Source organism: Theropithecus gelada, chromosome 20, assembly GCF_003255815.1.
Source record: "Theropithecus gelada isolate Dixy chromosome 20, Tgel_1.0, whole genome shotgun sequence".
NCBI classification, from domain to species: Eukaryota; Metazoa; Chordata; class Mammalia; order Primates; family Cercopithecidae; genus Theropithecus; species Theropithecus gelada.
Window position 1 is genome coordinate 24,561,812 of NC_037688.1, and position 25,909 is coordinate 24,587,720.

At 40.5% G+C, this 25,909-nt stretch overlaps 2 protein-coding genes across 5 annotated transcripts in view; both read right to left on the reverse strand.

Annotated features, from left to right (window-relative positions):
- Nucleotides 1–603, reverse strand: part of DYNC1LI2 (dynein cytoplasmic 1 light intermediate chain 2) — a 31,615-nt gene extending 31,012 nt beyond the window's left edge. For 2 of the 4 annotated variants that reach the window (XR_003117006.1, XM_025369482.1), the window contains exons 1-2: nucleotides 260–603; nucleotides 48–121 (exon numbers count right to left, since the gene is read on the reverse strand). Coding sequence is in view for 3 of the 4 variants with exons in the window: in XM_025369482.1 (XP_025225267.1) it covers nucleotides 48–121; nucleotides 260–366 (181 nt within the window). In the remaining variant the exon portion in view is untranslated. The remainder of the gene's footprint in view (nucleotides 1–47; nucleotides 122–259) is intronic. The other 2 variants (XM_025369481.1, XM_025369483.1) reach the window with 2 other exon arrangements.
- Nucleotides 604–3,362: 2,759 nt separating this feature from the next.
- The window catches only part of TERB1 (telomere repeat binding bouquet formation protein 1), a 50,866-nt gene continuing 28,319 nt past the window's right edge, over nucleotides 3,363–25,909 (reverse strand). The window contains exons 11-19 of the mRNA XM_025370998.1: nucleotides 24,500–24,631; nucleotides 22,462–22,587; nucleotides 20,254–20,414; nucleotides 17,625–17,971; nucleotides 15,769–15,833; nucleotides 15,078–15,173; nucleotides 8,197–8,346; nucleotides 7,829–7,894; nucleotides 3,363–4,230 (exon numbers count right to left, since the gene is read on the reverse strand). Of these exons, the coding sequence (XP_025226783.1) occupies nucleotides 4,007–4,230; nucleotides 7,829–7,894; nucleotides 8,197–8,346; nucleotides 15,078–15,173; nucleotides 15,769–15,833; nucleotides 17,625–17,971; nucleotides 20,254–20,414; nucleotides 22,462–22,587; nucleotides 24,500–24,631 (1,367 nt within the window). The 3' untranslated portion in view covers nucleotides 3,363–4,006. The remainder of the gene's footprint in view (nucleotides 4,231–7,828; nucleotides 7,895–8,196; nucleotides 8,347–15,077; nucleotides 15,174–15,768; nucleotides 15,834–17,624; nucleotides 17,972–20,253; nucleotides 20,415–22,461; nucleotides 22,588–24,499; nucleotides 24,632–25,909) is intronic.

A 25,909-nucleotide genomic window follows, 5' to 3' on the forward strand; every position in this document is an offset into this window, starting at 1 on the left:
TCGCCCACCCCAGCGCCCTGGGGCAACGCCCCGCTGCCGGTGCTCACCGAAGACCAGGATGTTCTTGCCGGACGGCAGCTTCGACCTGGCACGGGTGGACACTTCGCTCAGAATGGAGGACCTGCGGCGACAATGGTGAGAGTGGTCAGCCCCGGGCCGGACTGGGATGGCCCGGCTCGCGACGGCCCCTCAGTGTGTCCGACGGTCCGGCCCAGCGGCCGCGGCCTCCCCGGCCCGGCCCGACCGCCCGCGACCTCACCATAGGCTCTGGCCTTCCTCCTCCTCACTGGTCAGGTCGCCGGCGGCCGCCACCGCGGGCCCGTTGGGACCCAGCAGCAGCTTCTTCTCCACCCCCACCGGCGCCATCTTGCCAACTGCAGCCACAAAGAGGGCCCTCCCCCGGACCCGCCGAGGACCCGCGAGGACCCCGGCCGGGCCGCCCCCCGCTCGCCGTCCCCCGCGCCGCGCCGCCCGCCGAGCTTGCCGCGGCGACTGCGCCACCCAGTGTGCCCTCTAGGTCTGCGATGGCCACGGGCTCCCACAGGTTGCGAGGCCGCCGAGGTGGCGGGCGACGGTCAGGCAGCCGCCGGGGCAGCCATGCGCGGGGAGGCGGTGGCAGAGGCGGGCACCGTCTGGACCGAGGGCGCTCTGACGGCCTCTGCCGGTTGAGGGGCGCAGCGCAGCGCCCCGCCAAGCTCGCGGATTCCGCTGTGCCCTCGGGGGTCGGGCAGCCGCATGACCGTAAAGCCTAGGCTTTGGGAATGAGACTGATGCACACAAAAGCGCAATTTATCTGGAGCTCACTATGTGCCAGTCTCACATTATCTCACTGAATCTTATCTAACCCTTTCACAGATGAGGAACCTGAAGCTCAGAAAATTTAAGAAACCCACCTAAGAACCCAAGACTAGAAAATAACATTCGACACTTCTAATTTATTCCCCAACCCTGGACTATTATATTATCAACTTGGCCTAACCCTACTCAAGCCCTGCATTGAAAGGCCAGCCTTAAGCAAGACGCCAGAATCCTCATAAATATCCTGCTTTTCCCCTTCCTCCTCGGAAGACTAGACTGTGAGTTAGTGCTCTTGACCGCAGTGCATAATACACTTGGCTTTGCTTTATTAACATGCTTTTTAAAATGATGTTTTCAGGGAGCCAGCATTTCACACTAGAAGAGGAGCCCTTAATTTCCTTGGGGGCCAGGTGGCAGGTGCAGAGTGGGAAGGAAAACAAAAGGAAAGGGGATGGAAAAGGGAAAGAGCGGAGAGTAACCGAAGGAAAAACATACATTCCATTATCAAGCTTAATTTTAGGTGTGGCCTCTACTTGAGGGCTCTTGCCATTCTCTATGGAAACAGGCTAAGAAGACATTTCTAAATATCACAAGGAAGTGGAATATGGCAGAAAAGCACCACCTGAGTGGGTTTCATATGAGTAAGATTGTGATCCTGACGCCAAAAATCTGGCAGCATGAATTACGGGATAAAACAAATGGGCATATCATCTGCCAAACTGGATGTAAGGTTTAAACAAGACAATGAAAGTGAAAACCCACTGAGTTCCTCCCTTGGAAATCTGGGAAAATCAGGCAAAGTGCCAGAAGTCCTAAAAGGGGAAGGAGTGCTGAATTTTCACAGGACAGAAGATGGAGTTGAAAATTACAGTCCAGTGAGCTTAATCAGCACTAAGTGAAATTTTGTGATTAGACACTAAAGGAAAAGAGAGTACCAGATTTACACAGTATCTTTCTTTTTTGCAGGAGTACCAGGTAGGCGGATGCTGCAGATATAGCAAATGCAGATTTCAACAGGGCATTTGACAATTCACATCTTAGATGCGAAAGTGAAATCAATGCTGGATGATAGCATTGAGGCTTATTAAAGACTAGCCCAGAGGTGACTGATGAAGAGGAGGGACCAGCAGAAGAGGCTGCTAGGGGCCTGCCCAAACCTCCTGCCCTGGCCAGCCAATTCAGGGTGCCATCAGTGACTTGGATAAGAATACAGCGGCAGTAATGGAAGTTGTGGATGACCTGAAGCAGGAAGGGTTGCCTTATCTACTGCTTGACAAACTGAGCAGAGACTAAATCTAACAAGATGAAATTTAGTAGGAACATTAAAGTCCTGTGGAAGGGTTTAACAAAAAAGCATAGGAAGGCCAGGTGCGGTGGCTCACACCTGTAATCCTGGCACTTTGGGAGGCCGAGGCTGGTGAATCACTTGAGGTCAGGAGTTCCAGACCAGCCTGGCCAACATGGCAAAACCCCATCTCTACTAAAAATACAAAAAAAAAATTAGCCAGGAATGGTGCCATGCGCCTTTAATCCCAGCTACTTGGGAGGCTGAAGCACGATAATTGCTTGAACCTAGGAGACAGAGGCTGCAGTGAGCTGAGATTGCACCACTGCACTCTAGCCTGGGCAAGAGAGTAAGACTCTGTCAAATAAAGTAAAATTAAATTTAAAAATGCATAGGAATAGGATAGGAAATTATTTAAAATAAAAATTATAATCTAAACGTCATTAACTATAATCTAAGAGTTGGTCATGTAGAATGACAAGAAGCATCTTAGGGTAGAACCCATAAAACCTCACTGACGCTAATAAAGAAGCTAGCCTCCCATGCAAGTCAGGCTGGATTTCTTAGGGTGACATTTCTGGACACATTTTGCAAAGACAATTATCCAGTGTCAGTGACTAAACTCCTAAGGGGACAAGACATCGTTCTGCTGCAACATGAAGTAACTAGGGCTCATCAATATGAAGGATAAAGACATAGAGGGAGAAGAGGGGAAAGTGTAGACACTTCTGAAAAGCTAAAGCAAATAAACATACACTACAAAGAAGTGAACCTGACTATACAATGTGGAAGTATTCAAAGCACTGCATAATTAGTCTTTAGAAGGAGAAATTTTTGTTCCCTCTACGATACTACAGTAAACAATAGAAGTAGTAACTTTTTTTTTTTTTTTTTTTTTTGAGACGGAGTCTCGCTCTGTCACCCAGGCTGGAGTGCAGTGGCCGGATCTCAGCTCACTGCAAGCTCCGCCTCCCGGGTTCACACCATTCTCCGGCCTCAGCCTCCCAAGTAGCTGGGACTACAGGCGCCCGCCACCTTGCCCGGCTAGTTTTTTTTTTTTTTTTGTATTTAATAGAGACAGGGTTTCACCGTGTTTGCCAGGATGGTCTCGATCTCCTGACCTCGTGATCCGCCCGTCTCAGCCTCCCAAAGTGCTGGGATTACAAGCTTGAGCCACCGCACCCGGCCAGAAGTGGTAACTTTTTTAAGAGACAGGGTCTAGTTCTCCAGTCCAGGCTAGAGTACGGTGGAACACTCATAGCTAACCACAATCTCGAACTCCTGAGCTCAAGCGATCCTCCCACCTCAGCCTCTCAAGTAGCTAGGACCACAGGGGCATGCCACCACATCCAGCTAATTTTTAAATTTTTTGTAAAGATGGGGGTCTCACTATGTTGCCCAGGCTGGTCTTAAACTCCTTGCCTCAAGTGATCCTCCCACACTGGCCTCCCAAAGTGGGAGATTACAAATATGAGCCACCACCACAGCCAAGGAAACGTTTTAATTAACAAAATGTCAAATATTGATTTAGTGTGTGGGAACCTTAGTTAAACAGCTTGGGGAACTATTCTTTCTGAATTCTAGGGAGGGACTTTTGTACCGTATAAAATCCAAATGTTTCACATAGTATTTATTGCAATATAATGTCAAATAACGTTTAAAGGCTGATAATTCTTTTCTCTATGTCATTTAAGCTTAAGGAAAAATAAAAGCATATTCCTAAACAAATGTTTGATCTTACAAAGGAATTTTATCTTACTAATCTGTACACTGGAGATATATTTGCTTTATAAATCATTGTAATAACTTGAGTTTCAGCATCACAAAAACTGTTTAATAAAAACTGTGTCCTCACTTCCACATTCCTTCTCATGAGAGTTTAGAAAAATACTTTAAATGTTGTATCTTTCAAGGCACTGTATTTTAAAAATCCAAACTAAACTGACAGTCTTCTTCCGAAGAAGAAGCTGCACACATGGGGCTTTTGGTCAGCTTGCGGTATTTGTGAGCAAGGTCCACAGCCTTCCGTCCTTGCTGAAAGGGGAAAGACCACAAAATTGAATTCCAGTGATTTCCCATTTTCTTAACTCCATTGAAAAGGTAATTTACTTCTTCTTCAGTAAAGTTTTTGCGAACTCTTCTTTTTTCTGTAATTAGGATTGTAGAATATATTAGTATTTGCTGAACAAAGGTCCTGAGATGCAAATAAGTGCTTATTTGGATATGCTTACCTTATACCTAAGGATATAGAGAAATGCCAGGGCTTCTCATCATGTGGTAACCCACTTCAATTTTAAAAACCTGAGTGCCTAATATTAAGCTAGTTGCTATCACTGTGACTTCTTCAGTAATTATAACTTAATTGATAGTAGTAATACAATATCTTTCAATCAAGAAACAACAGTTTATAAACATTTGATTGTTAATTCAACATTCCTGTGAGGACAGTTAACCAATATCTTCCTGGCCAGGCATGGTGGCTCACGCCTGTAATCCTAGCACTTTGGGAGGCTTAGGCAGGTGGATTACTTGAGGTCAGAAGTTCGAGACCAGCCTGGTCAACATGGCAAAACCCTGTCTCTACCAAAAGTACAAAAAGTAGCCAGGCATGGTGGCACATGACTGTAGCCCCAGCTTCTCAGGAGGCTGAGGCACAAGAATTGCTTAAACCTGGGAGGCAGAGGTTGCAGTGAGCTGAGATCGTGCCACTGCATTCCAGCCTGGGTGACAGAGCAAGACTGTCTCAAAATTTAAAAATAAATAAATAAATAAAAAACAGCTTGCATATCTTACAGTCTTCCCAAAGGGCTCCATAACTTGATAGAATAAAAAAGAATATCAACACTTGTTACTTTAAATATTAAGTTTGATAATATTTTTAAGAATAAGGGTCTTTTGAAATTTGCTTTTAAAAACACGTGGTCAGCTAGATCAAAACTCAAAATATAGGCTGCACAATGGGGAAGGAAGTTTTTAGCTATCTGGTTTTTAAGGGATACTTTCTATAAAGAAAGAATATACAGTTGATATCTATAAACAAATATTTTCTGGTGATGATTACTAGGAAATAGTTTTCTTTAAGCTTTTTCATTCATTATTATCCCATGTTATCATTGTGGGTAGATGCTGGTGAGGAGTTTTTTGTATTTCCACTTGAGGCTGTTATTTACTTTCATAGTACTGGGTGCAGCTGTCCTGAGTCACCCTTAGAAAATCTTGTCCTTGCAGGCCAAGACAGCCATTTGTTTACCTATTCTAAGAGCCATAGCAGACCTTTTAAAACGGATGAGAAAAATCTTCCCAGCAGAAGGTTATCAGTGTAAACAATGTCTGATTATTGCTTAATAGTATTATTTAGAATGTAAGCTCCATGAGGGCAGCAATTTTAATCTATTTTATTCACCATTGTATCCCCAGTGCTTAGAATAGTATCTGACACATAGTAGTAGTCAATAAATACTTGTTGAGAGAACAAAATTATTGGTAAAACTATCTCAAAACTTATCAATGAAATTACTCCTTCATTTTGGGTGTACTGGAAAACTGTGGCTATCCAAGAAATAGGTTCCAACTTCCCTTGTTAAATTATTTGAACTCATAATAATCAGGACTAGACTGGTTACTATAACTTTCAGGATATTGAGCCCTGGAGTTGATCATGTAAAGCCCCACTTTTCTATTGTGGCTGCCATCTCCCTGACTTTTATACTTACCATCTGTGCCCAAATCCTCAAAGATTCCTACAGCAGAGTACTGAGCAGCCTGGAAGAAGGAAGCAGCTCTCTACACCCCAAGCTCCCCACTCTGTGACTTATTTAGTCTTAATATTAGGTATTAGGGAAGAGTAAGGGAAAATGGGCAAGAGGACTTAATTCTAAGGACTCTTTATTTTTCAAGCCCTCTCAAAACACCAATCCATCCTAAAATAGAGGCTTGGGGAAATCTGTAAATGCTTAGTACAGTGGTCCCTTCTCAGAAGAATGGGCTCAAATTTGAGTATAAAGTATAATTAAATGGATAGTGGTGAGTGTCCTAAAAAAAGGTAAGTTTATTAAGAGGGGAAAAAAATGGTAACACACCAAATATTCCTGGCCTACTTGTGAAAGAGATGTAAGAATCACTACTTTCTCAAGATTCCTTTCTAAATACTAAAAAGTAGGCCAGATTATTTGGTTTTAGCTAAAGCAAGTTTTACCTACAAAAAAAAAAAGTATGTTTTTTTCTGAGCTCAATGTCACTTAATAGTATATAGGACCCCTGTATATAATCATTGTATAACCATTATTATGCACATTTCATGAAGTTCTGCAAATTATTTTACTATGCAAATAGATTATAGCATATTTTTTGTTGTTACATACTTGCTTTGAAGACATGTTGTTGAAAAGCACCTATTATTAATTTGATGCCAAGCCCTTGTCAAGAACAAGGTCTCCAAGTGCATGATGTTTCTATGAAAAAATACCCATTTTCTAATAATTACTACAGAAAACATTACTTCAGAAAGTGGGCTCATCTTTCTGTACTATACTTAATTATAATTTGCATGCAGAACTTTTAATCCAGAAAAAGATTCAGATAAAAAAAGCAAATTTAAAATTTCCTTGAAAGTTTTGGCAGTGAAAATAGCCAAATAAATATACGTGGCAAAATGCTTCCTGAATGTATCACGTTCAAATGTCTAAATAACAAGTGGCTCTATAGATGTTACTAATTAATATATCCAACCTATTTTAGTCTGCAGGTATTAACTCCATATGAATAAAAGAAAATGATAATGTTATTTAAGCTTCTGATAAATCGGAAATGGTGATCAATGTGAAATGTTAACCATATAGTTAAATTAAAATTCCCATAAATAAACTAATTGTTTAAGAGATATTTTTATTTTTTAAGCAGAGTTTTAAGGTTTATACTATTTGTCTCTTCAATTTTTATTGTTTCAAGCACTATAGTTATGAAAAAAAACCTCCTGCAAAGTCTCTCTGAAGCGCTTGTGCATAATAATTTTGTTCTTAAAATAAAAACGTGAGGAGAGAACAAGGGCTTCTGGAGAATGGCTTTTTGAATCTAAGTTCTGCTACTTACCAACTATTAATAATTATGCCTTACAATAGGAGCAAATTAGTATCTAACTTACAATATTACTATAGGAACTAAAGGAAATAATATCTATACACCATCTAACACCTAGCAGGTGCTTAATAAATGTTAGTATCCTCCTGCTCCTTCCCCTGCTAGCAGGCAATGAGTGAGCAAGCAACATGAAGGGAAGAGGAAAGTCTCTTTTATTAGGTCTGACCCTCATCAGAGGCAAGGTTTATCATTTAAGATCCGTTAATAATGAGACTGAGAACAACTACTCAGCTGTTCTCTTCTTTCTCAGGAATATATGAAATTTAAGTTCATTTAAAAATAAAATATATTCAGCCAGGTGCAATGGCTCATGCCTGTAATCCCAGCACGTTGGGAGGCCAAGGCGGGCGGATCACTTGAGGTCAGGAGTCTGAGACCAGCCTGGCCAACATGGTGAAACCCCATCTCTACTAAAAATACACAAACTAGCAGGGCATGGTGGCACGTGTCTGTAATCCCAGCTACTCAGGAGGCTGAGGCAGCAGAGTCACTTGAACCTGGGAGGCAGAGGCTGCAGTGAGCAGAGATTGCTCCGCTGCACTCCAGCCTGGGTGACAGAGCCAGACCCTGTCTCGAGAAAAAAAAAAAAATTAAATTAAATATATTCACTTATTCTTCCAGGGGTAGTAGATTCATTACTGAGTCGTTGTCTTCTACGTGGGGTCAGCAGAATTTCTGAAAAATATGGAAAACATTTAGGACACTTAGCATATCAATCTGAGTAATAGCGTATCAATTCCATTAGTATATTTCCTTTATTCCCCCGTCTAGTGGGAATACTTAGATAGATTAGGAAGAATTTTTAAACTAACAGTCTAAGACTACTCCCTGGGTACATCTTGAATTACTGGTTGCTTAGAGACAGATTTTCTTTTTAAGATTATTTTACCCTCTAGTTTTTGATATATTTAATGCTTTAGATAATAGTTCAGAAGGTATAGCCATAATTACAGTTTTAAAGCTGCTGAATTAATTACTTTTGTTACAGATAAGTAATTTCCTTAGTTCACTTTTATATCTGTCTTCAGCTTCCACAATGACTTTGTGACGATCACATTGGTATGGGCAAGAGTGCAAGAGCTTGCTAAAGTTTCGGCTATTCAGGGATTTTTCTACTGCTATGCAACCTAAAAGAAAACAAATTAAAGTTATGTGTAGATGTCATAAAATATCTAGTAACAAATCTATGAAAGCAAATATCTATATGATGGTAACTGAAGTAAAATCAGGAATATAAACACCTCAAAAAGCTCAAAATCATGTGAGGGAGTAAAGACAACAAATACAACAGAGTGAAGTAAGTGCTGGGAAGGAGGTATGGACAGACAGTTATGATGCTTTAGAAAAAGAGCATCTAGGCTGGGCACGGTGGCTCACGCCTGTAATCGCAGCACTTTGGGAGGCCAAGGTAGGTAGATCACGAGGTCAGGAGTTCAAGACCAACCTGGCCAATATGATGAAAGCCCGTCTCTACTAAAAATACAAAAATTAGCTGGGCATGGTGGCATGTACCTGTAGTCCCAGCTGCTTGGGAGGCTGGGGCAGGAGAATCGCTTGAATCCAGGAGGTGGAGATTGCAGTGTGCCAAGACTGCGCCACTGCACTCCAGCCTGGGCGACAGAGCAAGACTCTGTCTCAAAATAAAAATAAAGAAAGACAAGAAAAGCAAAAGAGCATCTAGGCTATGCACAGTGGCTCACATCTGTAATCCCATCACTTTGGGAGACCAAGGTGGGCTGATCACAAGGTCAGGGGTTCGAGACCAGCCTGGCCAATATGGTGAAACCCTGTCTCTACTCAAAGTACAAAAAGTAGCCATGCATGATGGCAGGTGCCTGTAATCCCAGCTACTTGGGAGGCTGAGGTGGGAGAATCACTTGAATCTGGAAGGCAGAGGTTGCAGTGAGCTGAGATCGTACCACTGTACTCGAGCCTGGGTGACAGCAAGACTCTCTCAAAAAAAAAAAGGAAAAGAAAAAAGAAAAAGCATCTAGGGCTGAGAGTGGTGGCTCATGCCTGTAATCCCAGCACTTTGGGAGGCCAAGGTGGGAGGATCACTTGGGCTCAAGAGTTCGAGACCATCCTGGGCAACATAGTGAGACCCTGTCCCTACCAAAAACAAAAACAAAAACAAAAAAAAATTAGCTGGGCCTGGTGGCACACATTTGTAGTCCTAGCTACTTAAGAGGTTGAGGCAGGAGAATCCCTTGAGACCTGGAGTTCAAGGCTGCAGTGAGCCACGATCACGTTATTACACAGAATAAGACCCTGTCTCTTAAAAAAAAAAAAAAAAAAAAAAAGGCTGGGCTGGACGACCCACGCCTGTAATCCCAGCACTTTGGGAGACCTATGCGGGCAGATCATGAGGTCAGGAGATGGAGACCATCCTGGCCAACATGGTGAAACCCTGTCTCTACTAAAAATACAAAAATTAACTGAGTGTATTAGTGCGCCCCTGTAATCGCAGCTACTCGGGAGGCTGAGGCAGGAGAATCGCTTGAACTCGGGAGGCAGAGATTGCAGTGAGCCAAGCTCACGCCACTGCACTCCAGCCTGGCGATAGAGTGAGACTGTCTCAAAAAAAAAAAAAAAGAAAAAGGAATATCTATTTTGTCTGGTTTTGAGCAAGAGTCACTGTTAAGGGAAGATATCCAAAAGAAGTGATCCTTAAGCTCAGTCATCTTTTTTGTTTTTAACATTATGTAAAATTTCAAACACTGAACTCCCATGTATCTATCATCCAGCTTCGATAATTATTAACTCATGGCTAATCATGTTTTATGTATACCTCTACCTACTCAGCTCTGTCCCCATGTATGCACTGGATTATGACACCTATCATTTAATGATACATTAAAGTATCATTTCATCTGTAAATACTTCACATGCATCTTTAACAGATAAGGATTTCTTTTTTTCCTGCGACAGGGTCTCCCTGTCACCCAGGCTGGAGTGCAGTGCTATGATCACAGCTCACTTTTAGCCCAGGCTGGAGTGCAGTGGTATGATCACAGCTCACTTTTAGCCCTGACCTCCACCACGCCTGGCTAATTTTTTTATTTTTTGTAGACATAGGGTCTCCTTATATTCCCAGGGCTGGTCTCAAACTCCTGGGCTTAAGTAATCCTCTCACCTCAGCCTCCCAAAGTGCTGGGATTACAGGTGTGAGCCACTGCACCCAGCCAGGACATTTTTTTCTGAGATAGTGTCTCACTCTGTCACCCAGGGTGGAGTGCAGTGGCGTGATCTCAGCTCACTACAGCCTTAACCTCCTGGGTTCAAGCAATCCTCCCACCTCAGCCTCCCAAGTAGCTGGGACTACAGGCATGCAACACCACACTCAGCTAATTTTTGTATTTTTTTTAGAGATGGGTTTCACTATGTTGCCCAGGCTGTTCTTGAATTCCTGGGCTCAAGTGATCCACCTGCCTCAGCCTCCCAAAGTGCTGGGCTATAGGTATGAGCCATGACCACGCCCGGCCAGGACTCTTTTTTGTAAACACATAAAACTATTATGACACCTAAAAAATCATGCTTAATATAACCTAATCTCTAGTGTTCAATTTTCCTCATCAATTCAAAAATTTCTTTTGAAAGTTAGTTGTTGGAGTCATGATCCAAATAAGGTCCACCATTACTTTTTTTTTTTTTTTTTTTTTTTTTGAGACAGGGTCTCACTATGTTGCTCAGGCTGGACTTGAACTCCTGGGCTCAAGCAATCCTCCCACCTCAGCCTCCCACATAGCTGGAACTACAGACACACGCACCACTGTGCCTGACTTACATTCGGTTAACATATGTCAAGGGGCTTTTAATCTATCAGTTCCCCTGTCTTCCTTGTCAAATGAAGATACCAGGTCATTTGTACTACAGTTTCTCAAAGGCTAAGTTTTGCTGATTGCGTCCTAGTCGTGTCCTTTAAAATGTTGTGTGTCCTATAAACTAGTAATTAAATCTAAATGATTGGTCAGATTCAGGTTCAAGTATCTTTATTAGAATTCCATGCAGGTAGTATTGTATGTTTCTTACTGTATCATATTAAGAGATACATATTGTCTGTCTCTCTCTTTTTAAAAAAAAAAAAAAAAAAATTGTAATTGGGCAGCCTCTTGAGCCAATAGGGTTAGACAAACTTCCTCTTTTCTTAAATATTAAGAAAGATCAGCAGCAAACCACCATGGCACATGTTTACCTATGTGACAAACCTGCACATCCTGCACATGTATCCCTGAACTTAAAATAAAAATAGATAGATTGGTAGGTTCAGGTAATGTCAGCCATGTCTGTCCATTATAAAATTCTCCATCAGTTTGTCACCTAATTGTATTAGTGGCCCATTCCTAAAGGACTAGAAGTTGGCCACGCAGATAGTTGGCTGAGATGAAGACATTTCAGTACAATAAAGATGTGCAAAACCACTGAAGTGTGAAAAAGCATAGTGCTCAGAGAATCATGGACACTCTAATATGGCTAGAGTACAGAGAAGTACAGGAGAAAAGGTGGGGCTGGGGAGGGTTGCAGGGAACCAGACCAAGAAGAATCTTGAAAACCATGTTAAGGAATTTTAACTCTCTTCAAGGCAACAGGGAGGAACATAGAAATAAAAGCAGGAAGATGACACAATTTCATTTGTCTTGTAGAAAGGGCACCTGAACGCAAGAGGATCAGTTGAGAGGTTACTTTAGTAGTCCAGAAAATAAATGAAGGGATTTTGAAACAAGGCATTTGCAGGGAGAATGGAGAGATTTCTGATGTAAAATTAGCAGGGTTTGATGAATAATGAGCTGTTGGGATAAGGGAAACAGTTTAGGATAACTCTCAAGAAATTCAGTACTTGAATAAATGGCAAAGTTTGAAATAACCATAGCACATTTCTAGCAGATTCAGAGTAAATGTACAGTAAATTTTTACAAGTGGAAGCAGGACAAAATTCTATACAACTTTGAAAGCCAGGCAGAGAGCTTGATTCAATGGGTTACAGAGAAGCACTGAGGGTTGTTTAGCATGATGACACGATAAAGCACATATTAAGAAGATAAGTTAACAGTGATATGCATATTATAGTTGGGAGTTGGAGATGCTTAAGCCAAAGACTGCTAGATAAAATTGCTCTGATAATTTAGGCATGAAACAAAAAGGGCCTACATGGCAAAAAAGAACAAAATTTGATAGACTAGAAATAACGGATGGAATGAGAGAGAACAGTCATGGATGATTCAAGGCTTAAAGTCTGGGAGACCAGACAAATAGTGGCAACACTGACAGAAATGCAGTGAGTGGGGAGGCCAATTTAAAAGGAAGAAAGATGCTGTGGATGTTGTGTTTAGGATACATTAAGCTTAAAGTAACAAGAAGATATTCAAGTGGGTATGTGCTGAGAACTACTGGAAATAAAAGAATAAGGCCCAGGTTAGAAGCCAAAAGTCAAGATACATATTTGAAAACCATCAATAAAATGACAGATGATGCTACAAAAGTAAATGTAGTGAAAGAACTGAGTAAGTGCTATAGACTAGGTCTTGAGGAGAATACATGTGGAAATCTGGCAGGAAGAGAAAGATAAAGGTGAAGATTAAGTTCTATTCATCTTAGATTCCAGTGCCAGCCAAGGACTAAGCACTCCATAATGTTTGTGGAATGAATAGTAACCAGGAAAGAACCATCTCATACAAACTAAGAGATGAAAGGGGGTTAGCAGTTACAGAACATCCACTCTGCCACCTAGAATACTTTTGACCAGAGATTCCCAAACTTTCTAGGTTCATGGCACCTATAAGCCAAAAGAAATGCCTAATGATTCTGTCAGATCCAAAACAACTTAGTAAGTATTTATGTTCTAACAACTTAGTAGCCTTTTAAAAAATAATACAATTAAATTGAAAGAAATATTTGTACTTTATTTTTATTAAATACATTTTCTTTTTTTTTTTTTTTTTGGAGACAGAGTCTTGCTCTGTTGCCAAGGCTGGAGTGCAATGGCATGATCTCAGCTCACTGCAACCTCCACCTCCCAGGTTCAAGCAATTCTCCTGTCTCAGCCTCCCGAGTAGCTGGGATTACTGGCGCATGCTGCCATGCCTAGCTAATTTTTTGAATTTTAGTAGAGACAGGGTTTCACTGTGTTGACGAGGCTGGTCTTGAACTCCTGAGCTCAGGTAATCCACCCGCCTCAGCCTCCCAAAGTGCTAGGATTACAGGCATGAGCCACCGCACCCGGCCTAATACATTTACTTTCTAATGGGATACGTGCATCTGTTGGGAGGAGTGAATGAATACTTGAAAGGATAGCAAATCAAACAAACTATTGGGTGTTTTTGTTTTGTTTTGTTGTTGTTGTTGTTGTTGAGACGGAGTCTCGCTCTGTCCCCCAGGCTGGAGTGCAGTGGCATGATCTTGGCTCACTGCAAGCTCCGCCTCCCAGGTTCACGCCATTCTCCTGCCTCAGCCTCCTGGGACTACAGGCGCCCGCTACAGCGCCCGGCTAATTTTTTGTATTTTTTAGTAGAGACGGGGTTTCACCGTGGTCTCGATCTCCTGACCTTGTGATCCGCCCGCCTCGGCCTCCCAAAGTGCTGGGATTACAGGCATGAGCCACCGTGCCCGGCTCTATTGGGTATTTTTTTGAGATGAGGAGAAACAAGCACAGTTTAAGGTGGAACAAAAGGAGTTAATGAATAGAATGGGAGTAAAGAGAAAGATTTTGCAATTAGTATTAAAATGTGGAGGAAAAAAAGATATGGGATTCAGCTTATGGCTACACATCAGTTTTAGAGGAATAGAGATAACCTCTTCATCCAAGAGGGAAGAACAATGATGTTCTGAGCCGAATACAGAGAACCTCAATTTCGTCCATAGAGCAGAGTACAACAGCAAAATGAACAAAGAGGAAATACCGGGGTGGGAAGGAGGAGGAGAAGGGATGGAATAAGTATTGTGGAACATTTACAAGAGCCCTGCAGAAAAAATAAATAATGGACATGAAACACTAGAAACATTTACATATTATAAATATAAAAATAGGTATTTTAAAAACTTAATGCCTATGTTTACAGGATAATCCAGAATGCATACCTAGTAATAACTGGTTCTCTGAAAACATTAAAAAATGTTTACTCAGTAAGGTTAAATTTATAGATGGTATTATGATGAAAAGGTAATAAAGTAATAAAAAGGTACTGTGTTGATTCATACATACAAATATTGGAAGCTCAGCCTGATGCTGATAAAAGGTGTTTTGTTTTGTTTTGTTTTGTTTTGTTTTGTTTTAATTACAGAGACAAGGTCTCGCTGTGTTGACCATGCTGGTTTTGAACTCCTGGCCTCAAGAAATCCTTCAGCCTTGGCCTTCCGAAGTGTTGAGATTACAGCTGCCTCACCTGGCCCAGATAGAAGATATTAATTTGAATGCTTTGATACTCCACAATATTATTTCTCCAAAGGGAACAAAGTAAATCATATGCGTAGAATTATTATAAATTCTACTTAATTACAATAAGCGCAGTGGCTCATGTCTGTAATCCCAGCACTTCGAGAAGCTGAGGCGGGCAGATCATTTGAGGTCAGGAGTTCAAGATCAGCTTGATCAACATGGTGAAACCCTGTCTCTACGAAAACAAAAAAACAAAAAAAAATTAGCCAGGTGTGGTGGCGAGCACCTGTAATCCCAGCTACTTGGGAGGCTGAGGCATGAGAATTGCTTGAACCTGGGAGATGGAGAGTGCAGTGAATCAAGATCTTGCCACTGCACTCCAGCCTGGGTGACAGAGTGAGACTCCGTATCAAAAAAAAAAAAATTGTAGTTAATTAATATCATAAAAGGCTTTTACTGTGAAACAACTGCAATTAAAAAAATACTTACCTGAGCACCTATACGTCAACATTTTGGAACAACTGGGAGTTGCTAGAAAACTGACTACTTCTTTATTTATTATATCTGAACATAATGTAAATGGATCTGGAAAAAAATTGCAAAATGAAGGATTTTTGGATTAATGAAAAGAATCAGATATTTTAAGGATTTATTAAATATCAAGCTTTTCATAAACCTTAGCCTAGTACTATGCCTCTAGTCATGCTGGTGAATAAACAGAAAGATTCTGGATCTTAATAGAAGGGATTTACAACAGAAAGAGTCAAAGGTATGGCTTATACTTTAGAGGGCCAATATACCAATGGACTTTTTTTTTTTTTTGAGATGGAGTCTCACTCTGTCGCCCAGGCTGGAGTGCAGTGGTGTGATCTCACCTCACTGCAACCTCTGCCTCCTGGGTTCAAGCAATTTTCCTGCCTCAGCCTCCTGAGTATCTGGGATTACAGGTGCCCACCACCACGCCTGGTTAATTTTTGTATTTTTAGTAGAGATGGGGGTTTCACCATGCTGGCCAAACTGGTCTTGAACTCCTGACCTCAGGTGATCCGCCCACCTAGGCCTCCCAAAGTGCTGGGATTACAGGCGTGAGCCACTGCGCGCAGCCAATGTACATTTTTAGCTATATGGTTACCTAAATATCTGTTTTATTGAAAAACCAAAGAAACATTTTTAATCATACCTGTTACTGGTAACTGCTGCTTTATATTTTTGGCAATGTGAACTGGGTGTTTAAAAACATGGTCACTAAAAGAAAATAAACACCAGATTACTAAAAGTAAACATACTCTTTGGTGTGTGGACCAATGTTTCTGTAAGCAGTGTTGTGATTTTCAGAGTTTTATGGGCAAAAGCAACCTGGAATCATGATCGACCAAAACCTACCAAATTCTGCCAAAGTAGGGCCTGCAACAATTAAAGCCTTGTTTCTAGAGCTAGAGTCAAATAAGACTCCAGAGGGCAATAGTATTGATGCCAGATGAAACTTGGAAGAAAAAGATTATAAAAAGAAGGAAGTAGGAGAGATGAAGGCAAAAAGGAGATAACAAAATCAGTGGGAGCAAAAATGAACATGGGTGCAGGATGGCAAAGTGCTAACAATAATCATTTAAAGATCTGAATTTAAAAATCCTTCCTAACCCCCAAAACATTTGTGTGTTTGAACCCTGTAGTCCTTGATGAATAAATACAAGTTTTGATTATACTGTCACAATGATAATAGTACAGAAAAAGGCAAGAACTGTAGATCAGGTAGCAGGCATAGCAGTAGCTTTATAATTACAGCTATCTGTCTATGTACATATATTTGTAGGAGGAAAAAAGCATTTCAAAGAGATGAAAATATTAATAACTTGGCTGAGGTAGAAATATGGCTAACCCTAGCCGCGTGCAGTGGCTCACACCTGCAATCCCAGCATTTTGAGAGGCTGAGGCGGGCAGATCTTGAGGTCAGGAGTTCGAGAACAGACTGACCAACATGGAGAAACCCCATCTCTACTAAAAGTACAAAAAATTAGCCGGGCGTGGTGGCATATGCCTGTAATCCCAGTTACTCAGGAGGCTGAGGCAGGAGAATCACCTGAACCTGAGAGGCGGAGGTTACNGCGGGGGGGAGAGTGGGGTGTGGTCACGCCCCTGTTCACCCCCCCGGGGAAAAACAAAGAAAAACCCCCCCCCCCTTAAAAAAAAAAAAAAAAAAAAAAAAAAGGAACTATGGCTAACCCTATAGAAGAAAGAAGGCTATGGGTGTGGAAAGCTTAGGATGGAGGTCAAGAAGGCTGGCCCAGGACCATATCTTACTGCTTCCCAATTCCCATACCTGAGAAATCAAGTTAAAATTAACATCAAGAATGGTCTTGAAACAGATAAAAGGGGTGGTATTGATGTAACCCTTCTTCTTGGTACTTAGTTTACCCTTCAACCTGTCCAAAATGTAGCAGCATCCTCTTCATTTTTCCTAAGTACTGTAACCATCAGAAGAGCACAACCCAGTAAAGGGTTTAAGAAAAGCTACAATCCCGGGTCTAGCCCCACAAACTAACTGCAAGGGAAAAAGACTATGTTCTAGAGACAAAGTGCAGGGAACAAACAAAAGGGCAAACCCAAACCAAATTTTATTCACATCCTATTCCCTTTATCACATTAAATTTAAAAACTAGTTTTTGCTATACTGCTGATAGATTATCAATGCATGCATTGTTACTTCAAGTAAAGGGTTTCCGTTTAGGTTTTATTTTCTGAGTACCCTTTCTAAAATTCAACTATGTTACGCCACTTAATTTAAAATCCTCAATCACTCCCTATACCCTGTGAGTTAAACCCCAAAATCCAGAGTATGACACTGCAGGGCTCTAGATGAACTGGCCCATACCTCCCCATCCAAACCCCTTCCCCAACACTTCCTACTTTACGCTCTTCCCAAGACCGTGTTTCATCATGTCATTTCTATATGCCCGGTATTTAACAGTGTGGCATACTGTAGTACACAATAAATACTCGCTGAATAAATAAAAGTTACACATAATTATTAAACTATACCTTGATTGAGAAATAAAATTCTTTTCAAAAGTAGTTTCTTCACGTAAGTTTTGATTGCAGCTTGACTTGGCTTTATATAAAGACTTATTTTGCTCACTCTCCCTATAACAAGCATGGACTGGATTTGCACTCTTCAATGGTGTCTTCATTTGGTCATCATTTGTACATGCTTTAGACATGACTCCATGGGACTTATAACTCTGAAACTGTCTAGAATGGCTTTTATCCTCATCTTCTGCTTTGGTAGCTCGACCAATATGATCTGCATGGAGATGTTTCCATGTATTCTGAATACTCATGTTCATAGATGAAATATTATCCTGACAGTTTTCTCTTTGTATTTCTTCCTATAGTGTAAAAATGACAAGAAATAATTTCAATATAATGCATTCCCTTTATAACCCAATTTATACTCCATTTAAATAATGAAGAATGAAGAAAAAGTTTATGATTACCAATAGAACATATATGATAAAAGACAGTTTACATTAGGAAGAAAAGGGAGTTTATTCATTAAACGATACTGGGACAATTGAGTAGCCATCTGGTGAAAAAATAAGTTGAATATCTTACAGCTTATACAAAGATAAAGTCAAAATGAAACAAATATATTTAAAAACAAAGTCATATATGTTCTAAAAGAAACCATTATATTTTAATATTCTCAAGGGGTATAAGACCTTTCAAAGTATTACCCAAAATTAAATAATAAAAGAAAACTATTATACTCAACCTCATAAAATTTTTTTTTTTTAATTCTGCTAGAGATCAAAAACGTTACTCTGGGCAGGGATCTCAGGAATAAAGAACCAGAAGCAAAACCAAATGACAATCAAAACACCCAGAAATAATATGTATAAAGCATATCTTAAGCAACAGGAGATATATATATAAAAATATATATATATAAATAAATATATATATATATATATATATTTTTTTTTTTTTTTTGAGACAGGGTCTTGCTCTGTTACCCAGGCTGGAGTGCAGTGGCAATGATCACAGCTCACTGCAGCCTCGACTTCCTGGGCTGAAGCAATCCTCCCACCTTAGTCTCCTGAGTAGCTGGGACCACAGGCATACACCATCATACCTGGCTAATTTGTATTTTTTGTAGACACAGGGTTTTGCCATGTTGCCCAAGCTGAAGGATAATTTTTAAAAATAACATTTATAAAAAGTTACTACAATGAAATATGAAAAAGATCAACGATAGCACGGAAAAGCAGGCACAGAAGATGAACAGATAGTTTATAGGAAAGGAAATATAAATAGCTCTTAAACACAAGAAAAAATGTCCCATCCCACTTGAGATAAATAAATATTAAAGCTACACTGAGATATTTTTCTTCATCTATTACACTGACAAAGATCAAAAGGCTGTGGCGAAATATGTACTCTTAAACATTACTAGTGGGAGTGTAAGTTGATATAACTTCTGTGGTGAAACAATTTGACAGTATCTTTCATAATAAAAACTATGTCTATCTAGGTATCTGAGAGGTACTATTATTTTCTCCATTTATCAATGATGAAACTAAAGCACAAAGAGATTAAATAACTTGCCTAAACTTCCCCTAAAGTTTCCAACATCCATGAATCTGGGGATCTGTGGGAGGTCCTGGAACCAATCCCCCATAGATACCAAGGGTTGACTGTACTTTAAATAGGTGAACTGTAAGGTTTGTGAATTATGTATCATTAAAGCTGTTACAGAATACACACACACACACACACACACACACACACAGGTACATGTGTAGCACGTATTTAGAGTTGTTTGCAATGATAAAAATTTAAATATAACTTACATGTCCATCAATAAAGGACTGGTTAAATCAATTACGGCACATCTGCAACAGTGAATACTACTCAGACAATTAAAATAATAAAATCACTATATTATACTAACTTGGACACTACGTTTTTATTTTTTTAAATATATGCATATACAAAGACATAAAGCATACATACATAAATATATTTATATAGAGAGGAAAGAGGTTATTAGATTATTACTACTTTTCTCTTTTCTTGAACCCCAATTATTCAGATGTTAGATCTCTTGGCTCAATATTCCATGTTTCCTGTCTTTTCAGTCATCATTTCTACTTTTTAAAAATCTTTTTTTTGTTTTATGTCAAAGCATGATTCTTCAAGTATTACTATGGAGTTTTCTATTTAAAACTTTAAAAAACAACTTGGGAAGAAAAAATTTTTCACCCTCCAATCTCTACTGTTAAAAAATATCAGCTGGGCATGGTGGCTCACACCTGTATTCCCAACATTTTGGGAGACTAAGGCAGGCAGATCACTTGAGGTCAGGAGTTCAAGACCAGCCTGGCCAACATGAGGAAACCCTGTCTCTACTAAAAATACAAAGAAATTAGCCGAGTGTGGTGGCGCACATCTACTTGAAAGGCTGAGGCATGAGAATCACTTGAACTTGGGAGGCGGAGGTTGCAGTGAGCCAAGATCGCGTCACTGCACTCCAGCCTGGGCAACAGAGCAAGACTCTGTCTCAAAAAAAAATTTTTTTAAATGTATATGTCACTGTAGTATGGAGAAAAAAAGACATTTTAAAAATGTGAAAAAAGTTCTATATACTCTTTAAAACAAAGAATCCAACCTCATTTCCTTCTCTTTCAAGCTGCTCTATTCTGTGTAGAATTTCCTTTGCTTTCCTCCAGTGCTCTTCAAGATTCTTCTCTTTCACATTTATGTCCTTTAATTGCTGTGTTTCATTTTCATCAAAAGGATATTCGCCTAGACTTAGAGATAATTTCTCAGCTTTGTAATATGGGAAAAACACAATGAATGAAAGGTTATTTAAACACTTTATATGTAAGGACAACCTCACACCCCACCCTCTCCTTTCTCTAAATTTTTCCATCCAGACTATCTTAACAGCGTAATTAGTACTGAAAAGTAAGTGGAAGAGAACAGTCATAAATTAGACTTTACTCTTCAGAGTTACAGGAGAAAAAACATGCAAATATGTTATGCCAGGCACATAAACGCTCTCAGGTACATGCATACTGGTTTTAAAGTAGTTAGCTTTTTAGGCCGGGCACAGTGGCTCACACTTGTAATCCTAGCACTTTGGGACGCCGAGGCGGGAGGATCACTTGAGGTCAGGAACTCAAGGCCAGCCTGGCCAGTATGGTGAAACTCCGCCTCTTCTAAAAAAAAAAAAAAAAAAAAAAATTAGCCAGGCATCGTGGCACGCACCTGTAGTACCAGATACCAGATACTCCGGAGGGTGAGGCACAAGACTCCCTCAAACCCAGGAGGCAGAGGCTGCAGTGAACAGAGATTGCACCACTGCACTCTAGCCCCGGTGACAAACTGAGACTTTGTCTCAAAAATAAAGTAGTTTTTTAAAAAAACAATGTTCATAAATTGATTCCTTCCTATAATCTTTTTTTTTTTTTTTTAACATACTGTGTCTGCAGTTTTTCTTCCACAAAGATCAAAATTCTTATCATGGCCACTGCCCTCTGAGCTCAAGCTACACTGGCCATCAATTCCTTAAGTGCACCAGGTTCCCTCCTATCACAGGGCCTTTGTGCCTCACTGTTGCTTATGCCTGAGATGCTCGCTGATAACAAATTCCTTTCTTTTCACCTAATTAACCCTAGACATTCAGTTCTCAGCTCAAGAATCACTTCCTCCCAAAGCCTTTTCTGCTCCACGTCTAGACCAGATTTCTTTGTTATAGGCTATTAAAGACCTGTGGTCTATCCCCTTATACTTCTTATGTCAATTTATAATAACACATAATCTCATTTTTTGAGTTACTGTCTATTTCTCTAGTTAAACTAAGCTCTGTGAATACACAGATTGTTTTTTTAATCACTGTATCCCTGATGTCCCTGATGCCTAGCACACTGCCCGGCACATAACAGAAACTCAAACTTTTTTTTTTGAGACGGAGTTTTGCTCTGTCGCCTAGGCTGGAGTGCAGTGGCATGATCTCGGCTTGCTGCAACTTCTGCCTCCGGGGTTCAAGTAATTCTTCTGCCTCAGCCTCCCGTGTAGCTGGGGCTACAGGTGTGCGCCACCATGCCTGGCTAATTTTTTTTGTATTTTTAGTAGAGATGGGGTTTCACCATGTTGGCCCAGCTGGTCTCGAACTCCTGACCTCATGATCCGCCTGCCTAGGCCTCTGAAAGTGCTGGGATTACAGGCGTGAGCCACCGCGCCCAGCCCAGACATTTAAAAATAAATAAATGTACTTACGATTTAACAATAAATAACCCTTAGTCCACAAATTTAATTCCTGCAAACTAAATTTGTGCACATGGCATAAAATAGTGAATTATCTATACTGCTGCTCTCTTCCACATGGGTTTGTATATGCTGAATATACCCTAGTTGTCATGTCCAAATTATACACTCTGACTTTTTTTTGAGACAGGGTCTTACTATATGAGCCAGGGTGGAGGGCAGTGGTGCAAACACAGCTCACTGTAGCCTCAACCTGAGCACTTCCTGAGCTCAGATGATCCTTCTACCTCAGCTTCCCAAGTAGCTGGCACGCGTGTGCCACCAGGCCAGATAATTTTTTCTTTTTTTTTTTTTTTCTTTTTTTTTTAAATAGAGACAGTTTCTCCATGTTGCCCAGGCTGGTCTTGAACTCCTGGACTCAAGCGATCTGCCTGCCTTGGCCTCCCAAAGTGCTGGGATTACAGGCATGAGCCACTGTGCAGGGCCTACTCTGCTTTTCAAATGTAAGAAGAATCTGAGAGCTAAAAGGCCTTGGCTCATGAAAGCAGATATAAATTCCCCTTTATAAACTTTGGTTTGTATGTTCTTAAAGTAATAGTACACTTACTAATTTTTTTGCAGTTGTGAAGCACAAATGTGGCAGCTTTGTTCAGTTCCTCATTCTGAGATTCAGTTAAGGCTTGAATCATGAGTGGAAGCCCATTGTTTTTAAAAAGGTCATACTGATTTTCCTCTGGAAAACACACAGTTAAAGAGGACAATGATTTTATCATAAACTATCTATATGAGGTCATAATTCTTCCTTGTGATAATTATGAACATAGTTCAAAATTTTAAAAATAGGCCAGGAACGGTGGCTCACTCTTGTAATCCCAGCACTTTGGGAGGCTGAGATGGGTGGATCACTTGAGGTCAGGAGTCCAAGACCAGCCTAGCCAACATGGCAAAACTCGGTCTCTACAAAAAATGCAAAATATTAGCCAGGCATGGTGGCAGGCACTTGTAATCCCAACTTCTCAGGAAATTGAGTTGAACCTGGGAGGTGTAGGCTGCAGTGAGCCAAGGTCCAGCCATTGCATTTCAGTCTGGGCAACAGAGTGAGGCTTTGTCTCAAAAAACAAAAATACAACGACAACAACAAATTTTTAAAATAGAGAAACACATAGTTTCAAAAGGAATTTTTTTTTTTTTTTTTTTTTGAGAGGGAGTCTCGCTCTGTCACTCTGATTGGAGTGCAGTGGCGTGATCTCGGCTCACTGCAACCTTCGCCTGCCGGGTTCAAGCAATTCTCTTGCCTCAGCCTCCCGAGTAGCTGGGACTACAGGTGCGCACCACCGTGCCCAGCTAATTTTTTGTATTTTTAGTAGAGACAAGGTTTCAACATGCTCGCCAAGCTGGTCTCGAACTCCTGACCTTGTGATCTGCCTATGTCAGCCTCCCAAAGTGCTGGAATTACAGGCGTGAGCCACCACATCTAGCCCCCAAAAGGATTTTTAATATAGAAAATAATTCACTTAAGGCTGGGCTCAGTGGCTCATGCCTGTAATCCCAGAACTTTGGGAGGCCGAGGCGGGCAGATGACCTGAGGTCGGGAGTTCGAGACCAGCCTGACCAACATGGAGAAACCTCATCTCTACCAAAAATACAAAATTAGCCAGGCGTAGTGGTGCATGCCTGTAATCCCAGCTACTTGGGAGGCTGAGACAGGAGAATTGCTTGAACCTGGGAGGTGGAGGTTGCAGTGAGCCAAGATTGTGCCATTGCACTCCAATCTGGGCAACAAGAGCAAAACTCCGTCTCAAAAAAAAAAAAAAAAATTCACTTACACAAAATACCTGTCTCAAAGATGATCTCTGAAATGCAGCCACAGAGTAGTATCATAACTCATAAGGGTAAAACTGCCCTCACTTGGTTTGAAAAAGGGTATAATCAATCCTAAATTACACAGAAGTTAAGGGAAAGAATAGATAAACTAACGGAGGGAGTAGAAAGTGTAGGGGAAGGAAGAAAGAATGGGAGAAGCAAGAGAGAGCAAAGGGAGGAGAGTGGAAAAGTGAGAGCTGAAAGAGCAGAGACACGAGATCAGAAGAAGAGAGAGGGGTAGAGAGGGAAGTGGAGAGAATTGGTAAGAAGGAGTAGATTGAACAGAGGGAGAATGGGAGGAAAGTAGAGGAGGAGGAAAGTAAAAGGGGGAGAAGAAAAAGAGAGAGAAGACAGTAATAGGTAGAAAAAGAAAGAATCTTTGAAAGTTTTAACAAGGAGAACAGAATCAGATTTGTGCAGCAATGTGCACAGTGGACTGAAAAATGAAGATAGAAGGGAAGGAGCTTTCTCCCTGTGCTGTAGTGAGAAAACCACTGCAATAATATTGATGAAAGATATGGGTTTGAGGGCCTACTGTAGAAGAGCAGCATTGGAACTGGACAGAAAGGGATCAAGAGGGGTAAACAGAAGTAGAACTACAGGTCTTAATGACTGACTTAATACAATGAGTGAAGGAGAATTAGAAGCTGAAATGATTAGTTTGAGGTCTGAATAGGAGAAAAGCAATACTTTTAAGACCTTCACATGACTGGAAGGAAAAAAAAAAAGTATATTTCCACTCTACTATTTTCATAACCACACACAATAAATCCAATACTTACCACAATCCTCTGTGCAATGACCAAGAGTAAGCATGATGCTAAATTTTTCTCCTGAATCCAGACTTTCATGAAGCAGTAATGCCAGAAGTTTTGAAACAATCTGGTACTTGGAGAGTACTATCCCAAAAGTAGCTATTAGTATAAAATAGGAAAAAAAGATAGTACAAATTTAAAACTTATAAATGTATATATACATTTTTCAGCTTATTCCGATAGAATGTTATATATCTATATAACATTAAATATACACATATAACATCTAATAAATATGTGTATGTGTGAATATAAATAAAATATAAATAAATTCATTGTAATAAGATGGTTGCTTATTACTATAACCCTCATTACTCTTTCTTCCCATACTAAAGACATACTACTAAAGCAAATTTTTCGAAGAATTTTTTTTCTTAATTGTTCTGCAGAATGCTGTGAAGATGAAGTACCACTAACTTCCTAAAGGCTGAGTATGCTTACACTCCCCTTACCTACCTCTTCTTATCTAGATTGGATAGTAAAGACTTTCCTACATAATCAGTTCCTGCTGTCATTTAAAATACACTATTAACTGACCACAGTTTTGCTTACAATGAAGCTTATGCGAAGCTATGCTGAGACTGACAAAAGTCAAAAAGTCCTCCATTTTTTGGCCAGGCGCGGTGGCTCATGCCTGCAATCCCTGCACTTTGGGAGGCCGAGGCAGGTGGATCACGAGGTCAGGAGATGGAGACCATCCTGGCTAACACGGTGAAACCCTGTCTCTACTAAAAACACACAAAAAAAATTAGCCGGGCGTGGTGGTGGGCACCTGTAGTACCAGCTACTCAGGAGGCTGAGGCAGGAGAATCGCTTAAACCCAGGAGGCAGAGCTTGCAGTGAGCCAAGATCACACCACTGCACTCCAGCCTGGGCAACAGAGTGAGACTCCGTCTCAAAAAAAAAAAAAAAAAAAAAGTCCACCATTTTAAGCTATATTTCTCCAAGTGTGGCTTTCAACAGAATTCACCCAGAGTCTAACAATATTAATATCAACAAAAAAGTTGTGAATTCCTCAAGGGACTACATCTTAGTCATTTTTGTACTTGTAAAGCTCAGCACATAGCAGGCCCTCAATAACCACTTTTTAAAAAACCATCTATTTTTTGCCCCCTAGTTGTTTGTGAATACCAAGAGAGTTTCTTACTCTTCAGTGTTTGCACATATGAGAAGCAGCAGCCATGAGTTCAAGTATGGTTCTGCCACTCACTAGTAATGCTGTGTTGGGTAAGTCCAACCTCATACTTAGCAAAAAGAGATGTATTCTTTACATAAATTGGGTTTTCCATTCCTTAATCTCAAAAATATCCCTTGGTTTCTCATCTGAATATTATTATTATTATTATTATTATTTTTTTTTTTTTTTTTTTTTTTTTT